This window comes from Myxine glutinosa, chromosome 2 (genome assembly GCF_964187855.1).
Source record: "Myxine glutinosa chromosome 2, kmMyxGlut1.1, whole genome shotgun sequence".
Taxonomy (NCBI): domain Eukaryota; kingdom Metazoa; phylum Chordata; class Myxini; order Myxiniformes; family Myxinidae; genus Myxine; species Myxine glutinosa.
Genome location: NC_136262.1, coordinates 41,753,371 through 41,780,916, shown reverse-complemented (window position 1 = coordinate 41,780,916; position 27,546 = coordinate 41,753,371). Strand labels below are relative to the sequence as shown.

Sequence of the window (27,546 nt, the reverse complement as noted above, 5' to 3'; positions counted from 1 at the left end):
GAAATTTCAACAAATGCTTTATCAAAAAATACAACACAAAGTCAACTGTTACTGTCAATTTGGCGCATGGGGAGGTATCACATGAACCTTTGACCTTACAAGCAAATTTAATTTTTGCAAGTTAACAGATAACAAGACGCTAATCAAGATAAGCATGGAATAAACAGTAGTTCTGTGACTATACTGTACATGTATCAATTTGTGAAGAAGAAAAAAATCCCTAAATTTTGTTTGTTTGGAACGAACCGTTATGCTCCCGGGTGCTGTCACTGCCTCAAGGCTCATTGGTTCAGGGCGAAAGTCTTCAAAGTTGAGATGTACATCTGTGCATAAACTATCGACACGAATGTGGGTTCATATACCAGGTTGTTGCCTTCCTCTGCTATTTTCTTCTTTGACACTTAGGTCTTCCTCGAATGGTCAATGCTGGCTGTGACCGGTTTTTCGTTTGATTGTCGCAGACCTACAAATCACTCTCCGGCTCAGCTAAGTCCTGGAAGCTACAGCCCAAGACTGTGGTGAAAGTCCATTTGCGAGGATGCGCTGAATAATATTCACAGTCGTCGGTAGTTGTCGCATTGGTAGCAAAGCCTCATTTGGAAAAAAAAACACTTCTGGATGGTACAAACTTCCACCTCTTGCCATGAATGGTAACTGCAGTAAATGATATCGAGAATCAATGTCATTGAGAATTTTGCTCCTGGATTTTGTTTTGTTCTTCTCTATCTCTCGCAGTAAATATTGTGAGTGAATCCTACAAAACTTCAGTTTTGTCATTTAAATAATGCCCTGATCCGTGGTTTGGGATTTTGATGTTGTGTTCACCTGGAAGAACTGAAGTGTCACGTTCATTGTCGTTAGCTTCAGGTGGCATGGAGCATCATCAATGTATAGAAAACCATGCCGGTTTTGACGTTGCATTTCAAAACCCAAATCTCTCAGCCACTCTTCAACCAAAGCACGAGTCATCAGTGCCTTCTTGTGGTCACTGGCAACGGTTCCGGGTGAACCTTTCGATAACAGCGTGGCTTCTTTAATTTGCCTATCATGAGCGGTCGGAGCTTCTCACGGGTGGTCTTTTAACGAAGTACCGTTAACAGATATATTCTTCTGGGAGGGCCTTACAGTGGTCACGTAAGGCAGGCGACCGCTGAAACAAGGTGGCTACAAGAGCAAGTTGACGGTATTACTATTTATCCCAACAAGATGAATGTGTTACCACTTTTAGCTTGTTTGCAAGAACGACACAATACGTCATTGTGTCAGAGCAAGTTTCAAATAGAGCGGCAAAAAACGCGTGGCATCCAAGTGCGACGAAAATGCGCACATGGCAATCCGTAATCGGATATGACAATTATGCGAGTTCAAAAACGCCAAATGCTGATGGGAAAAGTACAACAGCATAATTAGACAGTTTAACTCATGCCAACTACCCGCAGCCAAGGGTGAGCACGAGCGTCCGAAAGATTCTGAGCTTGACCCAGATGGCAGAATGCATGCATCGGTTACACGGCGTGGCAAGTCAAGAAAACAACATAAAGGCCCAAACAGTCTGGAATGAGAATATTCCATTTCAATTCTCATAGAAAACAAATGAACCTTTGCACGGATTCATTAAAATAAATACTTGTGCGAGAGAAGGGCGTCTACTTGGGTATTTCACGCGACTAGATAGCATCGCAATTGGAAAATGTCATTATTATTGCAGGAGGGAACTAATTCAAGGTCGTGTAACTGTTTATGAACAGCGTTCCCAAAATAATCTCTGTTGTTGGCTTAGCGGTTAGGGTGCCGGCTTGGGATCCTAGGATCCTGGATTCGAATCCTGGTTGATCGCTGAATTAACGCCAGAGGGGTTGGTTGACTCAGCCTGTCATCCTTCCGAGGTCGGCAAATTGAGTACCAGCACACTGGTAATTCTCGTGTGTCGCAAGAGGTGTCTAACAGGGTTGGCGGCAGGAAGAGCATCCGGCCAGAAAACATTGCTTTAAAAAAGGGACCATGGTGCCCGAAAAACGGCCAAACCCTGCTCTGTGGGGGAAAATGGCCTCTAAAGGCGGTTCGTTCCCAAAATAATCGGTAGTTTGGAGTGCAATCTACAACATTATATCTCTAGGACGATGCTGCTGTGTGTGCGCTCAATCACGCCGCCGGCAGGCAATCTCGCATGTTGTGCACCCCTCGTGCCATGACACCGTCAAATGTAGTGCATACCATGGCTATGAAGATCGTGGGAATGTACAGGAGCACATCGTACACGTGATGATGATAAAGCGGCGTTACAACGTGAGCTGATGCAAGTTGGCATGTCACGGGAAGCCGTGCGGAAAGAACCGCAGGATCATAGATGCTCTCTTTTTCTCCCGAGTCTGCAGTTCTCGACTTCAACCTTTTGAAAAAAAAGAAGAAAAATACATATTTAAGTTCCACGTTTCATGCATACTCTTTCCCAGGCTGCCCTCTGGTATCTCGTCTGGTTCTCATGTTATTAAGAGATCTGATAACGATGATTAATACATGCGGTGTATTTTTTAAATTATTTATGGAGGCTCTCTGCTGTGTATTCTCAAAGTTAGTGTGTGTGCAGGGCCTAGTTGTTTTCTCTAGATGGATTATATTGTCAGAACTTTTGGTCTTTCAATCCAAACCTTTCTCACACATCAAATGTAAAAGATAAATACAATAATAAAACAAACACCCGTGTGCAGATCTACCGAGAAGATATTTTGGCAATTCTCCGCATGGGGTTTTGTCATGGATCGGAAGAAAACCAGTTGACTGAGTGTTACACAAACATGGGTTTGATGGCCTACACAATCAAATGTGAAAAAGGTCTATGAGATGAGCAAAACATTATGAGCTGGACGGGCAGCAGTTTCCTTCCTTATGCAATAGTACAAGTCTGCGCAAAATCTTAAAGAATGCAAACTGTCTCCCCAAGTCCACTGTCTCAAGCTCTACCCCCTTCAACATTTCAAGTCTGCAACCCACCGCAAACTCATGGTCTTTCCCATTTCCACAACTTAGAGGCTTTACTAATCTCACTGAGGCCTTGTTCTCACACTTCCACAATTACCTCTCCTTGTGCTGTGTTGCATCCATTTGTTGTCATCCCACCGTTTTCCCTTTGCCACATTTTGCCTGTCCATCCATTGCCCCCTGTCATTACATTCTTCGACAGACTTCGACACCTGTATAATAATATACATGTACTTGCAAACGTGCTAACATAGTATGTACATACTCCGATGTGAGCATGCGTCTATATCAGCATGATGAGATAAACGACACTTCGTAAGGGCACACCCAAAGCCAACCCGTGGGATCTTAGCAAAGGAGCATGAATGGGCAACAGGAATGTATCACCTGGGTGATAACAGCTGACAACAACACCGTTAAGAACAGCACCCTTAAGAGCACAACATGCTCATGAACCTTGTGGTTTTCCGTTGTTAGACGACGGCCAATAAAATGCTTTGGTTTTTAAAAATATACATGAAAGAAATATCCACAGAGAAGTATCTAATATAGAAATATTTCTAACCACTCACTCACTGACATAAATTATTATTCGTTTCAAGGTGGCTATAAAGTTGCAATTTGGCATAATGATGCAAATTGAACCACAATTCTGGAAAATAAAATATAAAAATACACAAAACTGTCCATAAATGAAATTATCCACAAACAAAAGTCGGCTGGAGGAGGGGTAGAGCATGGACTGCACATAAAGAGCTCATACTGCTCACTCCTTCATTTCATTGATTCATTATATATATATATATATATATATATATATATATATATATATATATATATATTGTAACGAATTTGAGAAGTGTAACGGTTTTGAAGAGTGTAACAATTTTGGAGGAAGTGTAACGAATGTGAAAAGTATGGTTTTGTTGTGTGTAACACCCTCGTAATGTAAATAATGGTCGCAGCCGTCCTCCTAGTTAATTCCATGAAACTTACACACAGGCCACGATATATCTTTTTAAATAGTGTATTTCCTTATTCTATGTAGGCTAAATATGTGTTTCCCACTAGATTGACTCTGCATTGTATCAAACGAAATAAGCGTAGGCCCTTTCAATTTCCCCAATCATCTCCGCTCTCCAAAGTTCCTTTCAAAAGCGGTGCGAGTGGTGTTCAATCCCGCAAGCCGCCATTGCCCATGTGCTCATCTCGGAGAAGAGGGGGGTAGGAGCCGCCAACTCACAGGCGTGGCACGTCGTCATGATCAAAAGAGGAATCGGACAGCCCTAACAGCCAACCAGGACCGCGGTTAGCGACCCGGTAGGCGTGCCCTCGCAGCCGGCGGCTTGATTCCGCCCGGAGTAATAAAAGCGACTGGAAGGGACTGCTTCGGCAGATGACGAGGAGATGAGCGAAGAGGTGACATGCGAGAGGAGCTGTGAGCTGAGCTGTGAGCGGTGAGATGAGAGACGCTCCAAGCCAAAAAGGAGAGGTACTCGGAGAGGAAACCAGCTTTGGAGAGACGCGCTGAGAGGAGGGAGACGGCTCCACCAGAAGGAGAGGAGCAGGTGTGACCGAGCCAGCGCGTGACGTCTACAGCATCAGCAGCGTCCACGCGACCGAGGGTTTTCCCACCAAAAACGCGAAGAAGTGGGAGCTGCTACCTCCAGCCCTGCCGGTTGCAGGGACCTGACCCTGCCTCCCTCTCCAGCAACCCACCTCCGCCATCCCTGCCTGCAATTTCCCCCGTGTAAGTGTGAACGTCGTCTGTCTTGAATGTTGTCCTGGGGTTAAGTAAATTGAATAGTATAAGTTAACGATTCACTGTGTGACTGCTTCTTCCATCCATTGCTTGTGTGTGTATAATAAATCTGTTCTTCCTCCGTACTCTGTCTTTTTCTCTTTTCCTTCTCTTTCGGTCGCTTTAGAGGTTTCCCGATTGAATATCTGTGGTGCGATCTGGTCAACGTCGGGTGGAATCGGGCCAATTGGGGATCCTGTAACGGTCGCGGTTGGACCATCCGCTCGGCCCATCATAACATCTAAACCGCGATCCGTAACAATTGGTTGTCAGGAGTTGGGATTCGAACTTGGGACTAAATTTATTTAGCCCAAATTTTGGACACCAATTGTGTTATTACCATAACAATTGGTGTCGGGAGTGAGATACGAGGCCCGAACCAAATTTTTTTTTTAAAAACGTGTAGAAAAAAAAAAAAAAATTGGTGAAAATTACGAGCTGCCGAAATTGCGTTGTTTTATAAAACCCGAATTTTGAGATTGCGCCATGGACAATCAAGGCGATCGGATGTCGGTGGGGGAGATAGAGGGGTTAGGAGTAACCCAGGATCAAATGGAGGGGAGCAATGAGGAGGCGGTTGAGGGGGTATCAGATGCACAAAATGGCGTCCTCGCGCACGAGGCTTCAGGCGCGCAAAATGGCGTCCTCGCGCACATGGGTGTAGCGGCACCAAATTTTGCTGCGCCCGCGACAGTAGCAGCGCCGCCGTTGGATTCGGACCTTTTGTTGCTACAAATCGGGGCCCTTATGGACAAAATGAGGGACGAAGCAAGGGCTGATAGTGAGCGATTGGAAGACAGAAGGAGGGCTGATAGTGAGAAAATGGAAAGCAGAATGATGGGGGTAATGAGGGACGAAGCGAGGGGTACCGGTGAGGGGTTAGACAAGAAATTTGGGAAGTTAGACAATAATTTTGAGGGGTTAGACAACGGGATAAAAGAGGTGAAAAATGGGTTAATGGGGTTAGAAAATAGGATGGAGGACAAATTGCGGGAAATAGGGGAACAATCTGCCCGGGAAATCAAACGAATGGGGAACCAGATAGAGGAGGTGCAAATCGGGTTAGAAAGTAAACTGGATGCTCAGAGGGATGAATTGGGACAGATGAGGGTGGCATCTACAAAAGAGATGGAGGAGATACGACGAGGTGTAAGTGAGGAGGTTTCGGGGCTACGCGAGGAGGTAAAGCGAGGTGAGAAGCGTATGGAGAAAGAGGTGAGGAATAATACGGCTAGGTTACAGGGGGGCATAGAGGACCTGACGGAGGAGGTGGAACAGCTGACAGAGGGACAAACGGAGTTAGTGGAGCAGGTTCAAAGGAACACTGCGGTACTAGGAGGGTTAAAAGCGACACAAAAAGAAATTAAAAATGACTTGATAGCGACACAGAAGCAATGTCAGATGGTACGTGAGGAACTGACAATGAGGGTGGACGAGGTGACAGAGATAATGGAGACAAAGGACCGGCAGGTGAGGATGCACATAGAGACGGTCACGGTAGCCTTAGAGGACGAACTTGAGGAGACGCACCGGGAAATAAAAGAGGTGAAGCAAAAATTAGAGGAAGTGGAAGAAGAGGTGAGTGAAATTAAGAAGGGACGGACAGAAACTAAGAGGGAGATAAAGGAGGAAGTAATGGAATATGTACAAGGTCGGTGCTCAAATCGTGATGTCGTGCTCACTAACCAAATAAAGAGTTTGCAGGTGGCAAAAGAGGTGCGGAGACGAGGTGCCAAGGTGAGTGGCGAAATATTCGGCAATGTATATGATGTGAGGAAAGCTTCAGTCGGCTTGGGGATTGGTTTGGATCCGGGTGTTCGTGAAAGGCCGTTGGTGAAGTGTGTGACAGGTCAGGTGTGCGAAAAAAGAGGTGTGCGAGAATGTCCGACCATGGGGTGTGTGAGGAAAAAGTGCGCGCCGACCAGTGAGTGTGCTGTCGAGAGTGAGTCGGTCGTAGCGCGTGTACGAGGGAGCACATGGAAGCGCGGTGTGGTAAGTGTTACGGAGGAAGTAACGAAAGAGTGTGCACAAGAGGATGCGCGAGAAAGGTGTGTAACGGACAGGTGCATGGGGAAAGAGTGCGCTGTCAAGAGTGAAGGAGAATGCACGCCTGTGGTGAGTGTTACAGAGGATGTAACGGGAGAGTGTGCGCAAGAGTGTGCGCGAGAAAGGTGTGTAACGGACAGGTGCATGAGGAAAGATTGCGCTGTCGAGAGTAAGGGTGAGTGCGCGACCGAGAGTGGAGGTGAAAGTAGTGAGAGTGACACGGAGCGTGAGTTGGTTATGACAGGTGAGCGAGGATGTACACCTGGAATGGAGGGATGCACACCTGGAATGGTAGAGCGTGTGTGGGAATGCACACTTGAGTTGGTCGTGAGGCACGTGGTTGGGTGTGCGAGTGAAAGCACACCTGTGATTGTCACAGGGGAGGTGACCGAGGAAGGGGCGTGAAGAGGTGTGTTGGTGAGGTGTGCGAGCGACGAATGTGTGCCAAGGTGCTCGGTGGTCAGGTGTGTGACCAAGTCTGTGAGCAGAATGAGTGTACCGAGGTGTGTAAGGAAACGTACGAGGAGCATGGGAACAGCTGGAGGTATGAGCAAGAAAGGGGTAGCGTATGCGTGTAACCATGCAGGTGAGGCATCGACGGTAACCGGGTTAGCGGTTAGAGCGACTTTTAGCCGAATCGGGCCCTCGGTGCGTGCCGGGCTTCGCGTGCCGCGAGAACCAGCGGGGATCCGAGCCACGGCGGGTTCGAAAGGACCGCCGTACGAGATCCACGCTGTGCCTCGCTTGGAACGGCCGCGTCCGGGCTCCACTAGGGGAGCGGGCAGCCCGATAGGAAGGGTCGTCATGGCGACCACTTTTTATTGAGACGTTCCGGCAGGTCGAGATCGGGCAATTGGATGGTTCCGCGCCGAGGTGGTGCGTGGGATCTCGGCCCGGGTAAGCCTCCGTCCCTGCCCCGAATGCGGAACGTATCCAGCCGCTGGCACCAAAGAACCCGCGTTCATTGCTCGGCCCTATGAAGCCGAGCTTTAGAAGGGAATTGGCGCACCGAGCGGATCTAATAAGTAGACGGGTGATGAGGATAGTGTTTTGGCCCCGAAATTAGAAAAAAGGCAAAATTTGATGATTGGTACGGTGATTAGCGGTAAATGGCAAATTTTTGATTTGTTGGATTTGAACGAGCGAAATTGATAGGACCTCCCCGATGTGGTGGGATGGCAAATCCACCATCCCTCACAGGGGGGGCAAAGGAGCACTAGGTTTATGGGGTTGATGGCAGTGAAAACTAGCCCGGGTGGGTTAGGATATCGTGTGTAGGGATCTAGCGAAGATGACATTAGGTAACGTTAAGATTAGTTAGTGACAAGGATACCTGTAGTGGGGACGCAGGTAGATTAGTGTGGATGATAATGACGTGGGAGCGCAATAGTTTAAAGGGGCGACTGGGAAGCGCAAGTTTCAGAGGGGAGTAGTTAGCTGAGATGATGCCGTGTGTTTGAGAATTGAACAGGTGTGATTGCACAGGTGTGCAACTGAACAGGTGTGTGGAGCAGTGTATGAGGGAGTAGTGGTGATTGCGTGTTGTGCTGACCAAATGGTCCAGGAAGAAAGGAGGGTGCAGGTGGCACCAGGTGTGAGGGCACAGGTGTGCAACAACAGGTGTATGTGGCTGTGTGGAATAAATGGTAGTGTGGAATAAATGGAGTATTGGAATGGATGGTCGTGGAGTGAGTATGGTGGAAATTGTGGAGTGGAGTGGATGGTGCGAAGGTGTGAATGGGGGAAGAGTGGACCCCCATCACGGATACCCGGGGCGGGTAGTGTAAGTGTTAGGTAGAGGGTACAGGTAAATTGTGGTTGGATATTGGCATCTGTGGTGCGGGTGAAAGAATGGTCTTTGGATGGGTGCATTAGTGTTGTGGAAATGGCTGGGCGTGTAGCCTGTTAGTGTGTGTAGTTGGTTGGGCACTCCACCACTGTGAGGATGTCGGCCAGGTGAGGCCGCAGGTGGGCTCTGGGAGCCGGTAGTAGTTGTTGTGGATGGGGCCCGAGGATCCGGAGGACGGACCCGGGTAGCCCAGTGCCAGAGGGCACCGAGTGGGGTGACAGAGCCAGGAGGGGCTTTCCCCAGTTAGTTAGGTTAGGGTGAGGAGCTAGGTAAGCTCGGGTGGCAAATGCAGTGGTGGAGGTGTGCAGGTGGGTAGACCTGCTGGGAGAGCTACACGTCGCAGCCCAGAAATTGTGCGAGGGCACCGGGAGATGAATCGGGGGAGTGAGACCCCAAATTGAGAAGCACCACAGTTTGGTCAATGGGAATTGGTTTTTAGAACCCATAGTGTAAGTGGCCAATGGATTGGCAGGGAAAGACCCCGGGTAGTGTAAAGTGTGTTAAAATCATTTAGAGGATAGTTAGGATGAAGGATCTCCTCGCACCATCTGCATCCACTCACCTGAGGTGACAGGAACTCCACACCATGCCATGTTTTGATTATTTTTTAGTGTGCAAATGTTTTGGATTGTGAGACGCATCATGACGTGGGTGTGACATTGTGCGTAATTCCATCTCTCCCTCCTTATGAGGATTGATGATGAATTGGTGATGGCAAATTTTGAAGTAGAGGGATTGGAGACGAATTTGGTGTAGAAGGGAAAGATGGGGAAGACAAGACGTAGTGACGAATTTGTAAAGGTGTAAATTCTTGTAAATATGGGGTAAGGGCAAGGGTAGTGTAGGTGACAGGGGGGGGGGGGGGGGTGACGTACGGTAGGGACGAGTTTTTCTCACTTCGCTCTCCGTACGCACTTCACCCTGCATTGCCTTTATTGACGTGTACCCTTGTGACCTTACCCCTCGCTCAATTGTCTTCCCCCCCTTTTGTCTCCCACTTGAGGACCTGTGCGCCATTGGGCGCCGAGGGGAGCGTGCGTGAGGTGGCCATTGTGCGCACGAGATTCCCAGAACCAGCATGCATTGCGTTGATGTACCACTTTATGGACCGCTGTTCTGCGGCCAAGTACCACTTGATGGACCCCAGGTTCTGGGGCAGGGCACCTCTGTTGGAGACCGGCCATAGTGGCCAGGGAATCTTGCTTGCGGACCTCGGTAAGGTGGCACCTATGCCAAACAGGTGGACCACCCTTAGTTGGCCCCTGAGGCCCTAAATAAAAACGAACACCAGTTGTGTTTTTTTATTATTCCCAAGTAGGCCGCATGAAGCCAGAAGACGTCGGGAAGAACATCGGCCCGGCAGAGAAAGAGAAGACCACCACCAGTTGTTTTGTTGTGTTTATTATGAACCATGGTGACTGTGCACCGAGTGGTGCTTTTGGCGCTTTGTGGTGCTTGTGGTGCTTTTGGTGCTTTTGGGTGCTTTGGTGGTATTGGTACCGGTGCATCGATGCAATGCGTGCTGTCTCCTCCCTCCCAACAGGAATTTCTTTTTCTTGTTCCCTAAAAAGAAAAAAAAAACACAGGTCCTGGGTTGCGTTGTAAATAAGAAATAACGTCATTGTAAATAATGCTCCCCACCGTAAATGTATAGTTTGAGAACACTTCCGTAATTCGGTTAGCTGTGGGCTTGAGTCTGTTAGACAGGGTGCAATGCAATAGGGGGACATACTTATTTGTGTTTTAAGATTGTCACACTCAGCGTCAGGTTAATTGTAGAGGGAATTACACCTACGTGTCACACTAAGTTAAAGTTTGGTAGGCCCGAGTACGGGCCTGAAGAAAGGAGGGTGCAGTGTAACGAATTTGAGAAGTGTAACGGTTTTGAAGAGTGTAACAATTTTGGAGGAAGTGTAACGAATGTGAAAAGTATGGTTTTGTTGTGTGTAACACCCTCGTAATGTAAATAATGGTCGCAGCCGTCCTCCTAGTTAATTCCATGAAACTTACACACAGGCCACGATATATCTTTTTAAATAGTGTATTTCCTTATTCTATGTAGGCTAAATATGTGTTTCCCACTAGATTGACTCTGCATTGTATCAAACGAAATAAGCGTAGGCCCTTTCAATTTCCCCAATCATCTCCGCTCTCCAAAGTTCCTTTCAAAAGCGGTGCGAGTGGTGTTCAATCCCGCAAGCCGCCATTGCCCATGTGCTCATCTCGGAGAAGAGGGGGGTAGGAGCCGCCAACTCACAGGCGTGGCACGTCGTCATGATCAAAAGAGGAATCGGACAGCCCTAACAGCCAACCAGGACCGCGGTTAGCGACCCGGTAGGCGTGCCCTCGCAGCCGGCGGCTTGATTCCGCCCGGAGTAATAAAAGCGACTGGAAGGGACTGCTTCGGCAGATGACGAGGAGATGAGCGAAGAGGTGACATGCGAGAGGAGCTGTGAGCTGAGCTGTGAGCGGTGAGATGAGAGACGCTCCAAGCCAAAAAGGAGAGGTACTCGGAGAGGAAACCAGCTTTGGAGAGACGCGCTGAGAGGAGGGAGACGGCTCCACCAGAAGGAGAGGAGCAGCTGTGACCGAGCCAGCGCGTGACGTCTACAGCATCAGCAGCGTCCACGCGACCGAGGGTTTTCCCGCCAAAAACGCGAAGAAGTGGGAGCTGCTACCTCCAGCCCTGCCGGTTGCAGGGACCTGACCCTGCCTCCCTCTCCAGCAACCCACCTCCGCCATCCCTGCCTGCAATTTCCCCCGTGTAAGTGTGAACGTCGTCTGTCTTGAATGTTGTCCTGGGGTTAAGTAAATTGAATAGTATAAGTTAACGATTCACTGTGTGACTGCTTCTTCCATCCATTGCTTGTGTGTGTATAATAAATCTGTTCTTCCTCCGTACTCTGTCTTTTTCTCTTTTCCTTCTCTTTCGGTCGCTTTAGAGGTTTCCCGATTGAATATCTGTGGTGCGATCTGGTCAACGTCGGGTGGAATCGGGCCAATTGGGGATCCTGTAACGGTCGCGGTTGGACCATCCGCTCGGCCCATCATAACATCTAAACTGCGATCCGTAACAATATATATATTGTTGCGGATCTCCCGAAGCCCGTCGATGTACAGAGGGTGGGTTAAACCCCTTTTCCCCCTCGGGTCTTCGTGTCCACGAGGCCGAATCGCAACTCCCACAGCGAGCGTGGAAAAGGGTATCGGGTCGACTCCACACGTACCTTTGGTACCCACGCTGCCACGAAAATGGGGACCAGACCTCGCACAAGCCACGCTAATCGAGTACGCCGAGCGGTTTGCGTATCACGTGACTCGTGCCGTTACTTTTATTGAACCCGATTTGAGCGGTTTTATTCGTACGATGCCAGGCCAATAGATGGAAAGGATGGGAACGATCAAATTGAAGAAAGAACACAGGTTTATTTACAATGTACAATGAACAGGCTAAAGGGAAGGGACACAGAGCAGATGCTTAACAGTTTTAACTTATCCCCAGACAAAGGGCCCACTCACTCACACAGGGAGAAAGGAGGAAGAACAAGTTCGCGCGCCAAACACGCCTTGACGCCGGTCGCTCCCGGACAGCTCGCCCGGCGTGGCCCTCGGGTGTTCACGGCACGTATGCTGGAAGCGCAGGCAAGGAGGTCGCGAGTCTGTGGCCCAGAATGGACCGTCTCTACAAGCGCGATTAATACAGGCAGCAGCAGAGCGCAGGTCACGGGGAGAGTTCGTTTATGGAGGCTATAACAAGCAGCTCAATCCACTCGTGGTTACAATGTCTCTTTGATCTCTGACTCGTTCTGCTTCTCACCGTGTCTCACTTCTGGCTCACCGATTCTGACTGAGGGGCTGGGCGACTCTCTCTCGTTCTGGCGCGGGGGGCTCGGGGCAGGGTTTTATACAGCCCCTCCCTGGTCCTACCCGAATGTTCCAAGCCCCTCCTCTCGCCGCCGTTGTGAGCCACTCCCCTCGAGCTCTGATTGGTGGCTCGCTGCTTACTGGCCACTCCCTGCAGCTCCTCCCTTCGGCCTTGCCAGACTTGTTCCAGGCCGAGCACATGGCATTCTAGTCCAATTGAGGCCTACACTTACTGGCCTGCTCAACGCAAACCAAACACAGGAAAGGAGACTACGCTTACATTTACTAAGAAATAAATGAACTAAAGCGAGGCGACATGTTGTGGTGTGTCTACCCACGAGGGGGGTCATCCTTTATTCACAAAACCGCAACAATATGTATATATATATATATATATATATATATATATATATATATATATATATATATATATATATATATATATATAATGTTGCAGTCGCCGGATTCGGATCAGTGTCCCGATCCCAATCCTGACAAACCAATAGCAAGCTTCCTCAGGCCAACAGACCCTGAGCCTTGTCACATGTCCGGTTTTTATTACCGATGAGACCACTCAATTCCGGTCACGTGCTGGTGCGCGAGGTCAAATGGAGGAGTTTTTTTTTTTTTTTGAGAAATCTCAAGCAAATAATCGTCAAATCACATCATTGATGGGCTGCTCTACAATTTTTATTATTAGTTACACATGATCTGGGGTTGTGTGTGTGTGTGTGTGTGTGTGTGTGTGTGTGAGTGTGTGTGTGAGTGTGTGTGTGTGTGTGTGTGTGTGTGTGTGTGTGTGTGTGTGTGTGTGTGTGTGTGTGGCTGAGCATATTTGTTTGTTGTTGTTTTTGTGTTTCCAGGCTATGAACATGGCTGGTTTGGTGTCTGGGTTGGATGTGATGAGGTGTGGGTTGTGTGATTGACATGGAACGAATTGATTCGATTTTGTTGAAGATCCGAATCTGGATATGGATGAAAAAATGTTTTAATCTTTAAATTGCTTCTTCACCACTGGGAGATGGGACCAAAAACGATTTAGAGCATGATATCTCAAAAAGTTGTGGACTAGTTATGACAAAACTAGGTGGAAGAGTTGGTTAGGTGACAAGAACAAGCCGATTCAATTTTGGTGAAGGTCCGGATGCAGATCCGGCCTATCCGTGGGTTATAAAACGTAATCTTTTCAACCTGGTGGAGGTATACGCTCTATTGCGTGCCCGTTGTAGTTTTGACATGTAATAAAACAAATATTGTTGTACACTGCCCCCTCCCTATTCCATCTCCAGGCCCTACACGACAAAACCGTCGGGCGCCGAACGCGATGACACTTGGCTTTCCTCAAGGGTGTACACAGTTTATTTGTTTGTTTTCTTGTTTGTTTGTCCAGGCGATATCTCAGCCATCCTTTGAGGTAGAAAGCTGAAATTTGGGCAAAATACAAGGGAACAAGTACTTTGGCAAAAACATTATTATTATTTTTTTTTTATTAATCATTGGATTACCTCATTATTATCCATTTATTAGTTATTTATTTTCCTTCTCATCTGGACAATATCACTTATTGAGCTAGGAAGCTGATATTTGGACACGACAACGACCAAGTGATTTGGTTATAAAGGGCTATAAAGGCGATAAAAGCCATAAAGGGCTATAAATATTTTTTGATTTGTTGATTCATCAATTAATCGATTAATTATTAAATTTTTCAATTAATTAATGCATTAATTAGTTTTCAAAATTTTACAGATGCGGATGAAAGAGTGGTAGTTTAGGTATCCTGTGAGCCAATTGCTTAAGAAATTAATTATTTGACGATTATTTTTTATTTTAATTGTACGCCGCTCCCTTCCAATTCCATCTCCATGTGCTGCACGGCAGCATCGCCGATCGCCGGAGGATATGCTATTTATTTATTTGGCATGGGGGCGGTGTACTTTGAATATCTTGACTTGTTTACGTTACTATTTACATCAACAAATTCTTTTTTTACTTATAAAACTCCATAATAACATCTGTAGTGCTATTACTGATGCCCATCGAAGATGTTCTATTCCGCTCATGCTTCAAATATAACGCTCTCTGGAACGCATGTTCACAGGCACGATCTTATAATAAATAGCCTCTTATAGCACAAACTCTCTGTCTGTCTACAAACATTGGTTTACGACCGAGGAACAACTTAATTTAAATTTAATGTTAGATTTTTAACATGAATTGGAACATGAATTGGAAAACGAACCTGTAGTTTAGCAGTACTTTGGCTCTGAATTTGTCCCGATCCCGATCTGGGGTGTCCCGATCACGCCTGCACAGAAAGGAGCGAGATTATATTTTAACTCTGTCTGCCAGCCTGGCATGTCAAACAAAATGGAAAATCATTCCAAACAGGAAACTTACTGTTTTTAGCAACATCATAAAGGACACAAACAACAGGCACAATGAAGTAATGTGATGTGTTAAATAGGGTGATGTAAAAGATGCTGCATCAATGGCGGTAAACTTCTGAATTTTTTTTTCCGACAACCTTCAAAATCTTTATTTTATTCAAATTGAATTAGATACTTGAACACTGTAAACATAAATCGCCTTATTGGCACTTTCAAAAACCTTTATTTTAGCAGTACTTGGGTAAAATATTGCAGCATTTTACACCATCTCGACCAGTCAACTTTGCTGCTCACAAACCTGCCCATGTTTGTTTTTTTCTCAATACTGTGCAGAGTAAAGTGTTCTATGAACTCTCTAGTTCTCATGAGTGATCAAGGCCTGCCTCTGGGAAAGCAAAAATTAAATCACATTTTATGGAGTACAAAATGCAAAGTACACTTTCATTATGGGAAATAAAAACGTGAGTACATACTGTAAAGTACATATTTTTCGCAGGAATTACTTTTCACGATTTTTCTTTTAAAGTTTTTTTTTTTTTACTTTTGCGCATCAAATGTGCTTAACTGAAGTCTTGGGCTAAATAGGGAACAAGTACTTTGGCAAAAACAATATTACGTGCTAAACGTACATGCTAAAAAACGACTACGTGCTAAACTAACCAAAAACATGTTTAAAGGAATATTTATTCATTGGACTTCCTTGACTTAACCGTGAAAAGTGTGAAAGTTCACTGGACGGACTTACCACGAAAAAGTTCACCAAACTTAATCGTGAAACTTCAATGGACTCACCATGAAAGTTAGATCCACACAAAAGTTCACTGGACTTAACCATGAAAAGCACGAAAGTTAGATCCACGTGAAAGATGAATACTTTGCAGTATTTTATTTATGTAGCAGCAATAGAGCTGGAAAATATATTTCCCACAATGAACAGAATGTGCAGGGTAAAGTGCGGATGTTGTAAACAACCGAAATATTGAGCTATAACTAATCTGATGAAAGAAGATCGAATAAAAACCAATACTAAAGCCAGCAGACTGTTTTTCTACAATGCTTGCTGACCTCAATTTTATCCCTGCAGCCACCCTCAATGGGCACCAGCGCTGCCCTAAGGGTTGTTGGAACTGCTCAGAGATCAACGGCTGCCTTCAGTGCATGCCGCGCTTCTTTTTCTTCCTCGAACGTCACGGCATGCGACAGCTGGGTCACTGCACGGCCTCGTGTCCACCCGGCTACTACGAGCTGCGTGACCTCGACGCCAACAAATGCGGCAGTATGTATCACCATCTGGCATCAGAAAAAAAACAATTGCCCTCCCTTGCTTCGCACATACTTGCATGCTACCTCTCATTCCTTTCGGACGCATTTCCAATTAAATCTTCGCCTCTCTTGGCTCCTCTGCTCCTCTTATCTAGGAAGACGGTGTCTTATCATTAGCTTAGTCTCCTTGCAGCATTCATTGCGATCTTATCCAGAACTCTTCTTTATATGTAGTCATATGAACAAAGATTGTGTGACAATTTTTCCTACTTTTACTTTCCAAGAAATTGGAATGATATCGCCAAAAAAAAGGTTTGAAAGATAAATGTCAAGTCGACTCCAGGAGTTTAGTTTAACATTTTAAAATTTTCCAAAAAGGTGGCTAATTGGATATTGCCGAACCCAAAACTTTCTGGGTACCAAAACTGTTTGATACTGGCATATGAGAATTCACTCGGTAGAAGATTAGCAAAAGCGTACTGCCGTAAAAATAACGAGGTAAGAATGGCACTCTACCTCTATGTAGGTGTATACCAGGCGTGCAGATGAGGTACATTAAGCTTTGCCAAACAAATGAGTTGGTCGCCCGCCTTGGCCACAGGAATGTCATTGCATGCGGCGCAGGGTGTCGAGTGGAAAACTGCAACAGCTGCTTCACCAGGAACTTTTGCACCAAATGCAACCCTGGCTTTTACCGCCACTTGGGAAGCTGCCTCAGTCTCTGTCCGGATGGCTTCAAGGAGGACAACAGAAGCATGGAGTGCAGCGACATCGGTGAGAGTAAATCAGGCTTTGAATATGAGAAAGAGTGCAAGGTGTGCATTAATAAACATTCCTGCATCCTCTTCTTCAATGTTCACTTGTTAAGCTTTTTGCTATAGAAACCAGAGAGCATCTTACAATTGAGGGCTTATCATTTTGTCACACACAACACATTGTTATACCGAGCTTGGATGGGTTGATCTGAGATGGTTGTGAACAGTTGTTCACACTGGACTTGGAGGCAACAGTGAGATTGAAGACAATGTGGAAGTTGGTTCCACAGGTGGGAAAAAAGAGGAACTAATGAGTGGATGTAAGCAATGATTCTGGATTCTGGGAGTTCCACTGGAAGGGGGTTGCTGGTGGACCATGTGCGCCCCAAATGTTATTTTCATCTCTAATTATTTTTGCTGCTTTTACGACTTAATTCTTATGATGCAGCAACATTAACGATGGAATACTCTGCGAAGTCCATTATCACTTTTCATAAGGTTGGCTTGATTTATGGGAGGGAGACATGGGTAATGAACGTAGAGCAGCAACGAAGGCTGGAAAGGGTGGAAATGCGAATGGTTTGGTGGATGTGCGGAGTATCGTTGAGAAAGAGGAAGACAAATGATGAATTGCGAAAGATGATGGGAATAGAGCCTGTGATTGATGCTGTGAAGAGGAACAGGTTGAGATGGTTTGGTCATGTGTTGAGGAAGGATGAAAGTGACTGGTTGAGAAGAGTGATGGAAATGAATGTAGAAGGAAGTCGAGGACGGGGAAGACCGAGAAAGACTTGGCTAAAGATGGTGGAAGAAGAAATGTGGGCAAGGGGGTTAACAAGGGGAGATGCAGAAAATAGGGCAAAATGGAGAAGATTGTCATGGGGACCGCAAGGCTAACCCCCGCTCTAGCAGGGAAAATGGCCTTAAAATGCATGTTGTTGTTGTTGTATAAGGTTGGCTTGATTTGGTTCCATCTCAAAAGCACTCTTCAAGGTTGTGTGTGTCTCTCTTTCTTTCTCTCTCTCTCTCTCTCTCTCTCTCTCTCTCTCTCTCTCTCTCTCTCTCTCTCTCTGTCTCTGTCTCTGTCTCTGTTTGTCTGTCTCTCGCTCACACACCTGCTTATGTCTAGTTGTTTCCCCACCAGTATTTTACTCTTCTATCATCCATAACCTTACTCTTCGGCAAACCTTTCCTTTGTATATGATTATCATGGAGACATAGATAGTGTGACCACTAAGCTGGTAACTCTTGAAGACAACCAGAAAGCAACCTGCTTTGACCATTAACACCAAATTGACACTTGATAGTGATAGACAGCAAAGCATAGTCACATCTGAGCAATTGTAGTGCAGCCCGTTCTGAACTTTCATACTTTTAGTAAAAAAAAATTTTTTTTAATGTTTAGGAGAGAGCCCAATGCAGTTATCTATCAATTTTGTTATCAATGTGCAACACCTTTGTGTTTTGATTTGTTTTCACCTTGGCAAGCAGTAAATGATGAAACTATAGTTACCTTATTTTTTTAACCAACATAAACATGCGCCATCAGTATTATTAATCGTGGAATATTACTGATGGCTCATGGCTATCTTGGTTTGAATTTTTTTTCATAGTCTGGTTAAAAATGTCAAACAAAATATCAATTGGAGATTAGTCAAGTAATGGCTCCGATCAGGTAGAAGAAAAATATTGCTTCAATGGCTTTGAAAAGCAAACAACAATGAGTACTCTATAACATTGAACTCAGCAATTTTAGCCAAGACAAGTGAGAAGTCACATGGTAAATTTGGTAAATATGGAGGTTGATGGGAAATCAAACCCAGACTGAGTCATACCAAAGTCTAAAAATGTTACATGCTGCTTCCTTGTTTGATCTTTTAGCATTTCAAGGTTAAGAACACAGACAGTCCCTATAGGTTGGCATCCATGGGGAGGAGGAAATTCCTCTTCAGGAACGCCCCTCTGAGTGGGGTGAAAAAGTGTAACATTGTTGTGATGTCGCTGGTACCCAGATTACACCGGGAAGTGCCAGCATTTCCCCCAAGCTCAGTGGCTATGTTTGCCTTGTCCAACAGTCTTGTGTCGTATCGCTTATGTTCATCTTATGTCCATGTGTAAGTCCTGCAATGTGCCTTAGATCCTGTAAATAAATAAGCAAATAAACTAGGGAGTTCTAGACCACCTTACCCCAAACAGTGTTGAGAAAAATGGAAGGGTCTTGTAAACATGGGAACGGTCTTCAAAACTCTTGCTTTGCATTTTGCACGAAATAAACAGCACTGCCATATTTCTCCGAATACTGAATCTCCCAGTTACTCTGCCCTCAGGCCATGGGATGGCATGAATGCTGAATCTCCCAGTTACTCTGCCCTCAGGCCATGAGAGGCATGAATGCTGAATCTCCCAGTTACTCTGCCCTCAGGGCATGAGAAGGCATGAATGCTCAACCTCCCAGTTACTCTGCCCTCAGGCCATGGGATGGCATGAATGCTGAATCTCCCAGTTACTCTGCCCTCAGGCCATGAGAGGCATGAATGCTGAATCTCCCAGTTACTCTGCCCTCAGGGCATGAATGCTGAATCTCCCAGTTACTCTGCCCTCAGGCCATGGGATGGCATGAATGCTGAATCTCCCAGTTACTCTGCCCTCAGGGCATGAGATGGCATGAATGCTGAATCTCCCAGTTACTCTGCCCTCAGGGAATGAGATGGCATGAATGCTCAATCTCCCAGTTACCCTGCCCTCAGGCCATGGGATGGCATGAATGCTAAATCTCCCAGTTACTCTGCCCTCAGGCCATGGGATGGCATGAATGCTGAATCTCCCAGTTACTCTGCCCTCAGGGCATGAGAGGCATGAATGCTAAATCTCCCAGTTACTCTGCCCTCAGGCCATGGGATGGCATGCAAGCTGAATCTCCCAGTTACTCTGCCCTCAGGGCATGAGAAGGCATGAATGCTCAACCTCCCAGTTACTCTGCCCTCAGGCCATGGGATGGCATGAATGCTAAATCTCCCAGTTACTCTGCCCTCAGGCCATGGGATGGCATGAATGCTGAATCTCCCAGTTACTCTGCCCTCAGGGCATGAGAGGCATGAATGCTAAATCTCCCAGTTACTCTGCCCTCAGGCCATGGGATGGCATGCAAGCTGAATCTCCCAGTTACTCTGCCCTCAGGGCATGAGAGGCATGAATGCTAAATCTCCCAGTTACTCTGCCCTCAGGCCATGGGATGGCATGAATGCTGAATCTCCTAGTTACTCTGCCCTCAGGGCATGAGATGGCATGAATACTGAATCTCCCAGTTACTCTGCCCTCAGGGCATGAGATGGCATGAATGCTGAATCTTCCAGTTACTCTGCCCTCAGGGCATGAGATGGCATGAATGCTGAATCAACCAGTTACTCTGCCCTCAGGGCATGAGATGGCATGAATACTGTATCAACCAGTTACTCTGCCCTCAGGGCATGAGATGGCATTAATGCTCAATCTCCCAGTTACTCTGCCCTCAGGGCATGAGATGGCATGAATGCTCAATCTCTCAGTTACTCTGCCCTCAGGGTATGAGATGGCATGAATGCTGAATCTCCCAATTACTCTGCCCTCTCTGCCCTCAGGGCATGAGATGGCATGAATGCTCAATCTCCCAGTTACTCTGCCCTCAGGGCATGAGATGGCATGAATGCTGAGTCTTCCAGTTACTCTGCCCTCAGGGCATGAGATGGCATGAATGTTGAATCGCACAGTTACTCTGCCCTCAGGGCATGAGATGGAATGAATGCTCAATCTCTCAGTTACTCTGCCCTCAGGGTATGAGATGGCATGAATGCTGAATCTCCCAATTACTCTGCCCTCTTTGCCCTCAGGGCATGAGATGGCATGAATGCTCAATCTCCCAGTTACTCTGCCCTCAGGGCATGAGATGGCATGAATGCTGAATCTCCCAGTTACTCTGCCCTCAGGGCATGAGATGGCATGAATGCTGAATCTCCCAGTTACTCTGCCCTCAGGGAATGAGATGGCATGAATGCTCAATCTCCCAGTTACCCTGCCCTCAGGCCATGGGATGGCATGAATGCTGAATCTCCCAGTTACTCTGCCCTCAGGCCATGAGATGGCATGAATGTTGAATCGCACAGTTACTCTGCCCTCAGGGCATGAGATGGAATGAATGCTGAATCTCCCAGTTGCTCTGCCCTCAGGGCATGTGATGACATAAATATTGAATCTCCCAGTTACTCTGCCCTCCGGGCATGAGATGGCATGAATGTTGAATTGCACAGTTACTCTGCCCTCAGGGCATGAGATGGCATGAATGTTGAATCGCACAGTTACTCTAGCCTCAGGGCATGACACGGCATGAATATTTTGTTCAAATACAAAAAAACTTCCGTAAATGCTGCACAATAAAACATGTATATCAAAAGAGTTTAAGAATGAATGCTTTACTGGTGGGAGTTGGGAGGACGGGTGGGGGAGTTGGGATGGGGAGGTGGGAGGAAGGGTTGGGGAGGTGGGAGGAGGGGGTGGGAAGGTGGGAGGAGGGGGTGGGAAGGTGGGAGGAGGGGGTGGGAAGGTGGGAGGAGGGAGAGAGGAAGAAGAGGCAAAGGTAAAGTTTGGGAGTTCGAAACCAATTTTTAACCGTTGAAATTGTAGCTACTCTCATCATCCTCAAGTGTGAGAAACACCGATGCTGTTATCGCACGGCGAATTTTGGAAGTGCATCGCAATGTCGACATCTCCGTCACAGTGTAGCATTCATTAAAGAATATCCAGAAGAAGAGCCTGGGCTTGCAATTCCCTCGGGTTCAATCGATATAGAAACCCCATTGAAGTACCAATGTTTTTATTAATTTCAAATGGTTTCCGTAAAGTTCCAAAACAACTTTTGAAAGGGAAGTGTCTTCACCAGGACACATAAGAAAAACGGACACATAAGACGAAATAAAGGGAGTGGGAGACAAGATGGGGAAAGAGGGGGAAGCCCACAAGTACAACACTTGAGAGCAGGGACATCGGGCCTTTTTTTCCATTGTAAAACTAATTAAACAAATCACAAAACTACAATGGTAAATTCAGTAAGAGGTGCTGCAAATTAGAGCCCTGCAAGTAAATAAACACTTTTAAAATGCAACACAAACATGCATGGTGTTGCACTCGCCTTCAGTGTCTTTGCTACAATGCAGCGTTGTGTCAAACTCAACCACAAATGTCCCACCAAGAAAGGTTAACTGCTACACAAATGTGTTCACACATCGAGTCATGCTGTTATAACTTTAGCATCGTGAAGACACTTAGAAGCTTCAATGTATTAAAGGGTCAAATAAATAAATCCTCTATTCATTCATCTCAAAACCTGAGGCCTAACAGAGAGCCTCGAATAGCCGAAAGATCTTCAAAATCGCGCAGGCGATCGCCAAAGATAAGGAGGTCGACCCTACTCCCAAGACATGCAGTACATCAAAGCCGGACGTCACATGAAGGGAAATGGTGTGATGGGGGCACACAGTCAGAAAGGAACATCTCAGTGGGGGAGTTCAACAACAGGCTCAAGTTTCAAATTCGAGTTTCCCAGGGGAAAACTCCCTAAATAGTGTTACAACTGCTAAGAATCTTTGAAGAAATAAAAAATATTTATGCTAAATCTCTGGAACTTCACACAGGTGACCTCAAAAAGCAAAACAAAAGGAACCCAGCCAATGACCAAGTGACATTATCCAGGGAATGTGAATCCACAGGGATTGTGGAATTCAGGATAGAAAAACTGGGAGAAAAATACTGTAGTGGTACACACATGTAGAAAGCATGTTGTCAAACATGATGATGTCATCAATTAAGCATAGAGTGTGATGTCGACTCGTAACATCGAAAAAAAAGTATTGGCAAAGACATTTCCCACGCTTTCTTCCTCAATAGGTAAATGACAAATATTCTGCAATATCAAAGAGCCTGGTGTTGGCTTAGTGGTTAGGGTGCCGGCTTGGGATCCTGGGATCCTGGGTTCGAATCCTGGTCGATCGCTGAATTAACGCCATGGGGGTTGACTCAGCCTGTCATCCTTCCGAGGTCGGCAAATTGAGTACCAGCTTGCTGGGATGAATGATCCCCGGTGTGTACCCCAGTTTAGAATAGGTACACCGTATCCCTGTGCATCGTAAGAGGCGACTAAGGGTTGGCATCAGGAAGGGCATCCGGCCATAAAAACATTGCATCAAAACAGGAAACCATGATTGTCATGGGGCCCGCAAGGCTAAATCCCGCTCCAGCGGGGAAAATGGCCTTCAAATGATCATTCATTCATTCATTCATCAAAGCTCATGGTCCAACATGAACAATGTGAACAAAGCCATTACCAGTAGTTTGGCCAACCTGGTGAACCCGTTTTGATTAAAGGTGTTCATGCGTGGCATTCGGTTACTTGTCTAAACAGCACCCTTGATCCCACACATTGGATATTCCATTGTAGAGTACATGCGTGTTTACGTAAGCGAAATTTTATTACTTTGTTTATGAAAAATTGAGCATTTTTCCCCCTGCACTAATCCGTCCTGCAGACATTTTGTCCTTAAACATGCAGCCAATTAAAACAAACAGACCTTGAGTAATATTCATATTTTGCAATAAAATATTACTTTATATTCCTACTCTCCCAGCTACTTGCAAGTTGCAGTGTTTTCTTCCATCTTATCCCTGGTTTAGAATAGGTACACCGTATCCCTGCGTGTCGTAGGAGGTGACTAAGAGGGTTGGCGTCAGGAAGGGCATCCGGCCATAAAAACATTGCCTCAAAAAGAGAACCATGACAATTACAACTACATATGGGCAGGGTACAGCCCGAAGTGGAGATCGGTTTCTGAGGTTTGGGACATGGAATGTAGGGACAATGACAGGGAGATCAGGAGAAGTGGTGGAAGTATTGGTCAGAAGAAGAGTGGACATATGTTGTGTGCAAGAGACGAGATGGAAGGGAAGTGGTGTGAGAATGGTGAAGGGTCGGCAGGGACAGCAATACAAGTTTCTGTGGCAAGGGTGCCCGGAGGGCGTGAATGGTGTTGGTGTCCTGTTTTCTGAGGAGTTTGTAGACAGTGTGGTGAGTGTGACTAGAGTGAGTGATAGGTTGATGATGGTGAAAATGATGATTGGAAAGCTCTTGGTGAACGTCATCTCGGGATATGCTCCGCAGGTTGGTCGGAGCGATGAAGAGAAGGACAAGTTCTGGTGTGCGATAGAGAAGCTGATGGAAAACGTGAAAGATGAGGAAGTTGTTGTGGTAGGAGGAGACCTTTATGGATATGTGGGAAGGAGTATGGACGGTTTTGAGGGAGTTCATGGGGGTTACGGATATGGTGTGAGAAATGGAGAAGGTGAAAGGATTTTGGAGTTTGCTGATGCAGCTGATTTGTTGATTTGTAATACTCAGTTCCAGAAAGAGGATAATAAGCTTGTTACATACACGTCAGGTGGGTCGACGACAACCGTTGACTACCTGATGGTGTGTAGGTGAGATAGGGGGCACCTCTGGGACACAAAGGTGATCCTGGGGGAGGAGGCTGTTTCACAGCACCACTTGGTTGTCTGCGACATAAGGGTGAAAGGGCACCACGTAATCCATAAGAATGTATAATTCTCCTATCCGAATCCATTAAGCGAAACAAACAAAAAATCGAGGCTTTTAGAAATCTAGCCTATGTTGACCTTTTGGCCTTTCCCATCTTCCTTTAATTCCATCTGGGTCCACAACGATTTGTCCCACTTCATCCTTCAAGCAACTCACCCCCATCACATCAGACCTCTCTTTCGCTATCTGCTTTGCAATCCTGAATACCGCTCTCTGACCCTCTTCCGAATCCAAGCGTTCTCCGAACATTTTCCTACATGCCTCCTGTGCCTTTGCTAACTCTTTCTTTGCAGCCTTCTTGGCTGCCTTATAACTTTCATGCTCTGCTTTTTCTGCTCCCGTACCCTTCGCCTTCTGCCACTCCTTGAACTTCTTCCTCTTCTCGTCAATCATCTTTCCAACTTCACCATCCCACCACCATGTTTCCGAGTACCTCGGTGGTCCTTTTGTCCATCCACATACCTCACCAACGGCTCCCAACAGACTATCTTTCATTGACATCCAACCACTTTCAAGCTCAACCACATCATCCTCTACCCAACTGAGCCTCTCTTTTAATGCCTCCCTTACTGTCACCTCTTTCAACCTCGACACCTTCATTCTCGGTTGGTACTTCACCCGCCGAGCTCTCCTCGCTTATGTCGCATATGGCGATATTAATCTTATCGTCGCAGACACCCGTGGTCTGGACCATCGGTCACCCTTATGTGACCCTTATGTCGGGTCCTTATGTCGAAAAGAGGAACAGGTTGAGATGGTTTGGTCATATGTTGAGGAAGGATGAAAGTGACTGGTTGAGAAGAGTGATGGAAATGAATGTAGAAGGAAGTAGAGGACGGGGAAGACCGAGAAAGACTTGGCTAAAGATGGTGGAAGAAGAAATGCAGGCAAGGGGGTTAACAAGGAGAGATGTAGAAAATAGGGGAAAATGGAGACCATTGTCATGGGGACCGCAAAGCTAACCCCTGCTCTAGCAGGGAAAATGGCCTTAAAATGCATGTTGTTGTTTTGTTGTATCCCTGCTCTGACCATTCATTCCTTCATCTTGACTGAGTGTTGTCACACTTCACCATTGGCAGTGTATTGCCTTCTACCCTCCACCTACCTATTCGATGAACCTATAATTTGCTTATTAAAAAGCATGATAAAGTCTTGTCAATTGCGTTACTCTTCCAAAAAAAAGTACATGTTCATATATGAAAAATACAATGCTTCAGGCTCGCGTAAAGTCACTGAACAAAGCTTACAAACAACCCAAAATTGTGGGTTTTGGTCATTAAGAGGTCATGAGCAGTTTTAGTTGCTGGTGTGCATTTACGTACCTCATATACTGTAGTTTAAATTAGGCATGCATGACATTGGGCTGATGGGCCAGGATGTCTACAATGGCAAGAAAGCAAAATGTAATGATATTAGAGCTGTATAATTGATTAATACATCATTTTAAACAATGTCTATTCCAACAGAAAGCTGTGATGTGGGTCTTTGGGGGGATTGGGACTCCTGCCAGAAGAATGGGAGATCATGCGGTGGAAAGTGGGGCATGCAGACACGCATGCGCAGCATGGTAACATACCCGCCAGCCCAGCACAGCAGTTCCGTGTGCCCACCGACCAGCGAGAGCCGCCCATGCAGGTTGAAACGGCGCCCTTGCAATCGAAAGCGAAGACCTGGTGAAGATTTTTCTTTGTTACATTTTGTGCAAGTGGCCAGCTACATATCATGTCTGCAAAGATGCTAGATCTTCAAACACACACACACACACACACACACACACACACACACACACACACACACACACACACACACACATACACACACACACATACACACACACACACACACACCTCTGCACCCCCACCCTCCAATACTTGTCCTCCCCTTTCTATAACTGCCCCCCTCTTCCCAACACAATTACTCATATTTTCTCACAATCTCCATTCTTTTCTCACCCATCCCCAAAATATTTCTTCATTCTTTACCCATATAGTCCATTTTACCCTCTCCATTAACTGCCGCATAAATAATACACATATACACTTGGTCCTCAGTGATGTAGTTGCATTCTTGAAAAATGTGACTTTAAGCGAAACAATATTAAGTGTATCGCATTTCCCCATGAGATTAATGTATAAACTGGAGTTGGTTCTTTTGAACATTATTTGTCAGGGAAAAAATTAAATAAATACAGATACATTCAAAGTAATACAGATACATTCACTATCTGCTTTGAATGCAGATAGTGAATGTGACATGCCAAATAAATGCCAAAATGCCCCCATGCCAAATAAATAAATAACATCCTCCAGCATGGCATTGCCAGGGCGCCTTTTTCGGCAATACCGCCTCGCAGCACATAGAGACGGTATTGGGAGGTAGAGATGTACACTAGTTGATTGATTAATTGCGTAACTAAAATCAATAAATAATAATCGTAATAGAATGGCACTTGGTAGAATGCATACCTCCGCAAGGCTGAACAGTTTATGTTTTGTATCCCACTGATAGGCCGGATCTGGATTCTAACCTGAACCAAAATCTTACCGGCTTGCTTTTGTCAACTAACCAACTCATCCCCCAAGTTTGGTCCAAATCCGTCCAAAACTTTAAAATATATATCATGTTATACATCGCCTTTCGCCCAATCTCTCAATGGTGAAGAATCACTTGGAGTTAACTAATTCTCCTATCCGAATCCATGTTCAAATCTTCACCAAAATCGAATCGATTCGTTCTTGTCACACACACAATCTATCCACCAAGTTTCATCCAAATCCGTCCATAACGTTTTGAGATATCGTGATATGTATCGGTTTTAGCACTATCACTCAATGGTGAAGAATCACATAAAAATTTCTAGTACCCGGATCCGGATATTCACCAAAATCTAATAATTTAATCCTTGTCACATACACTACTTCTCTGCCAAATTTCGTCCGAATCCGTCAACAACGTTTTGAGATATGTTGTTCACAAACAAC

At 45.9% G+C, this 27,546-nt stretch overlaps 2 protein-coding genes across 2 annotated transcripts in view; one reads left to right on the top strand and one right to left on the bottom strand.

Annotated features, from left to right (window-relative positions):
• On the bottom strand, positions 1-26,251 carry LOC137421849 (uncharacterized). The gene is made up of 4 exons (XM_078773223.1): positions 26,142-26,251; positions 25,888-25,945; positions 14,782-14,847; positions 1-2,389 (listed from the first exon to the last, which is right to left on the bottom strand). The coding sequence occupies exons 2-4, from the start codon at positions 25,890-25,892 to the stop codon at positions 2,143-2,145; spliced, it is 318 nt and encodes a 105-aa protein (XP_078629349.1). The 5' UTR covers positions 25,893-25,945; positions 26,142-26,251; the 3' UTR covers positions 1-2,142.
• LOC137422630 (R-spondin-2-like) overlaps positions 1-27,546 on the top strand; it is a 44,323-nt gene that overhangs the window by 2,470 nt on the left and 14,307 nt on the right. The window contains exons 2-4 of the mRNA XM_068109345.2: positions 16,014-16,205; positions 16,817-16,966; positions 26,032-26,238. Coding sequence (XP_067965446.1) covers positions 16,014-16,205; positions 16,817-16,966; positions 26,032-26,238 — 549 coding nt within the window. The remainder of the gene's footprint in view (positions 1-16,013; positions 16,206-16,816; positions 16,967-26,031; positions 26,239-27,546) is intronic.

Coding starts and splice junctions, on each gene's coding strand:
- LOC137421849 (XM_078773223.1), bottom strand. Junction 2,390..14,781: donor AAAGTACTGCTAAACTACAG/GTTCGTTTTCCA, acceptor TTTTTTCAAAAG/GTTGAAGTCGAGAACTGCAG.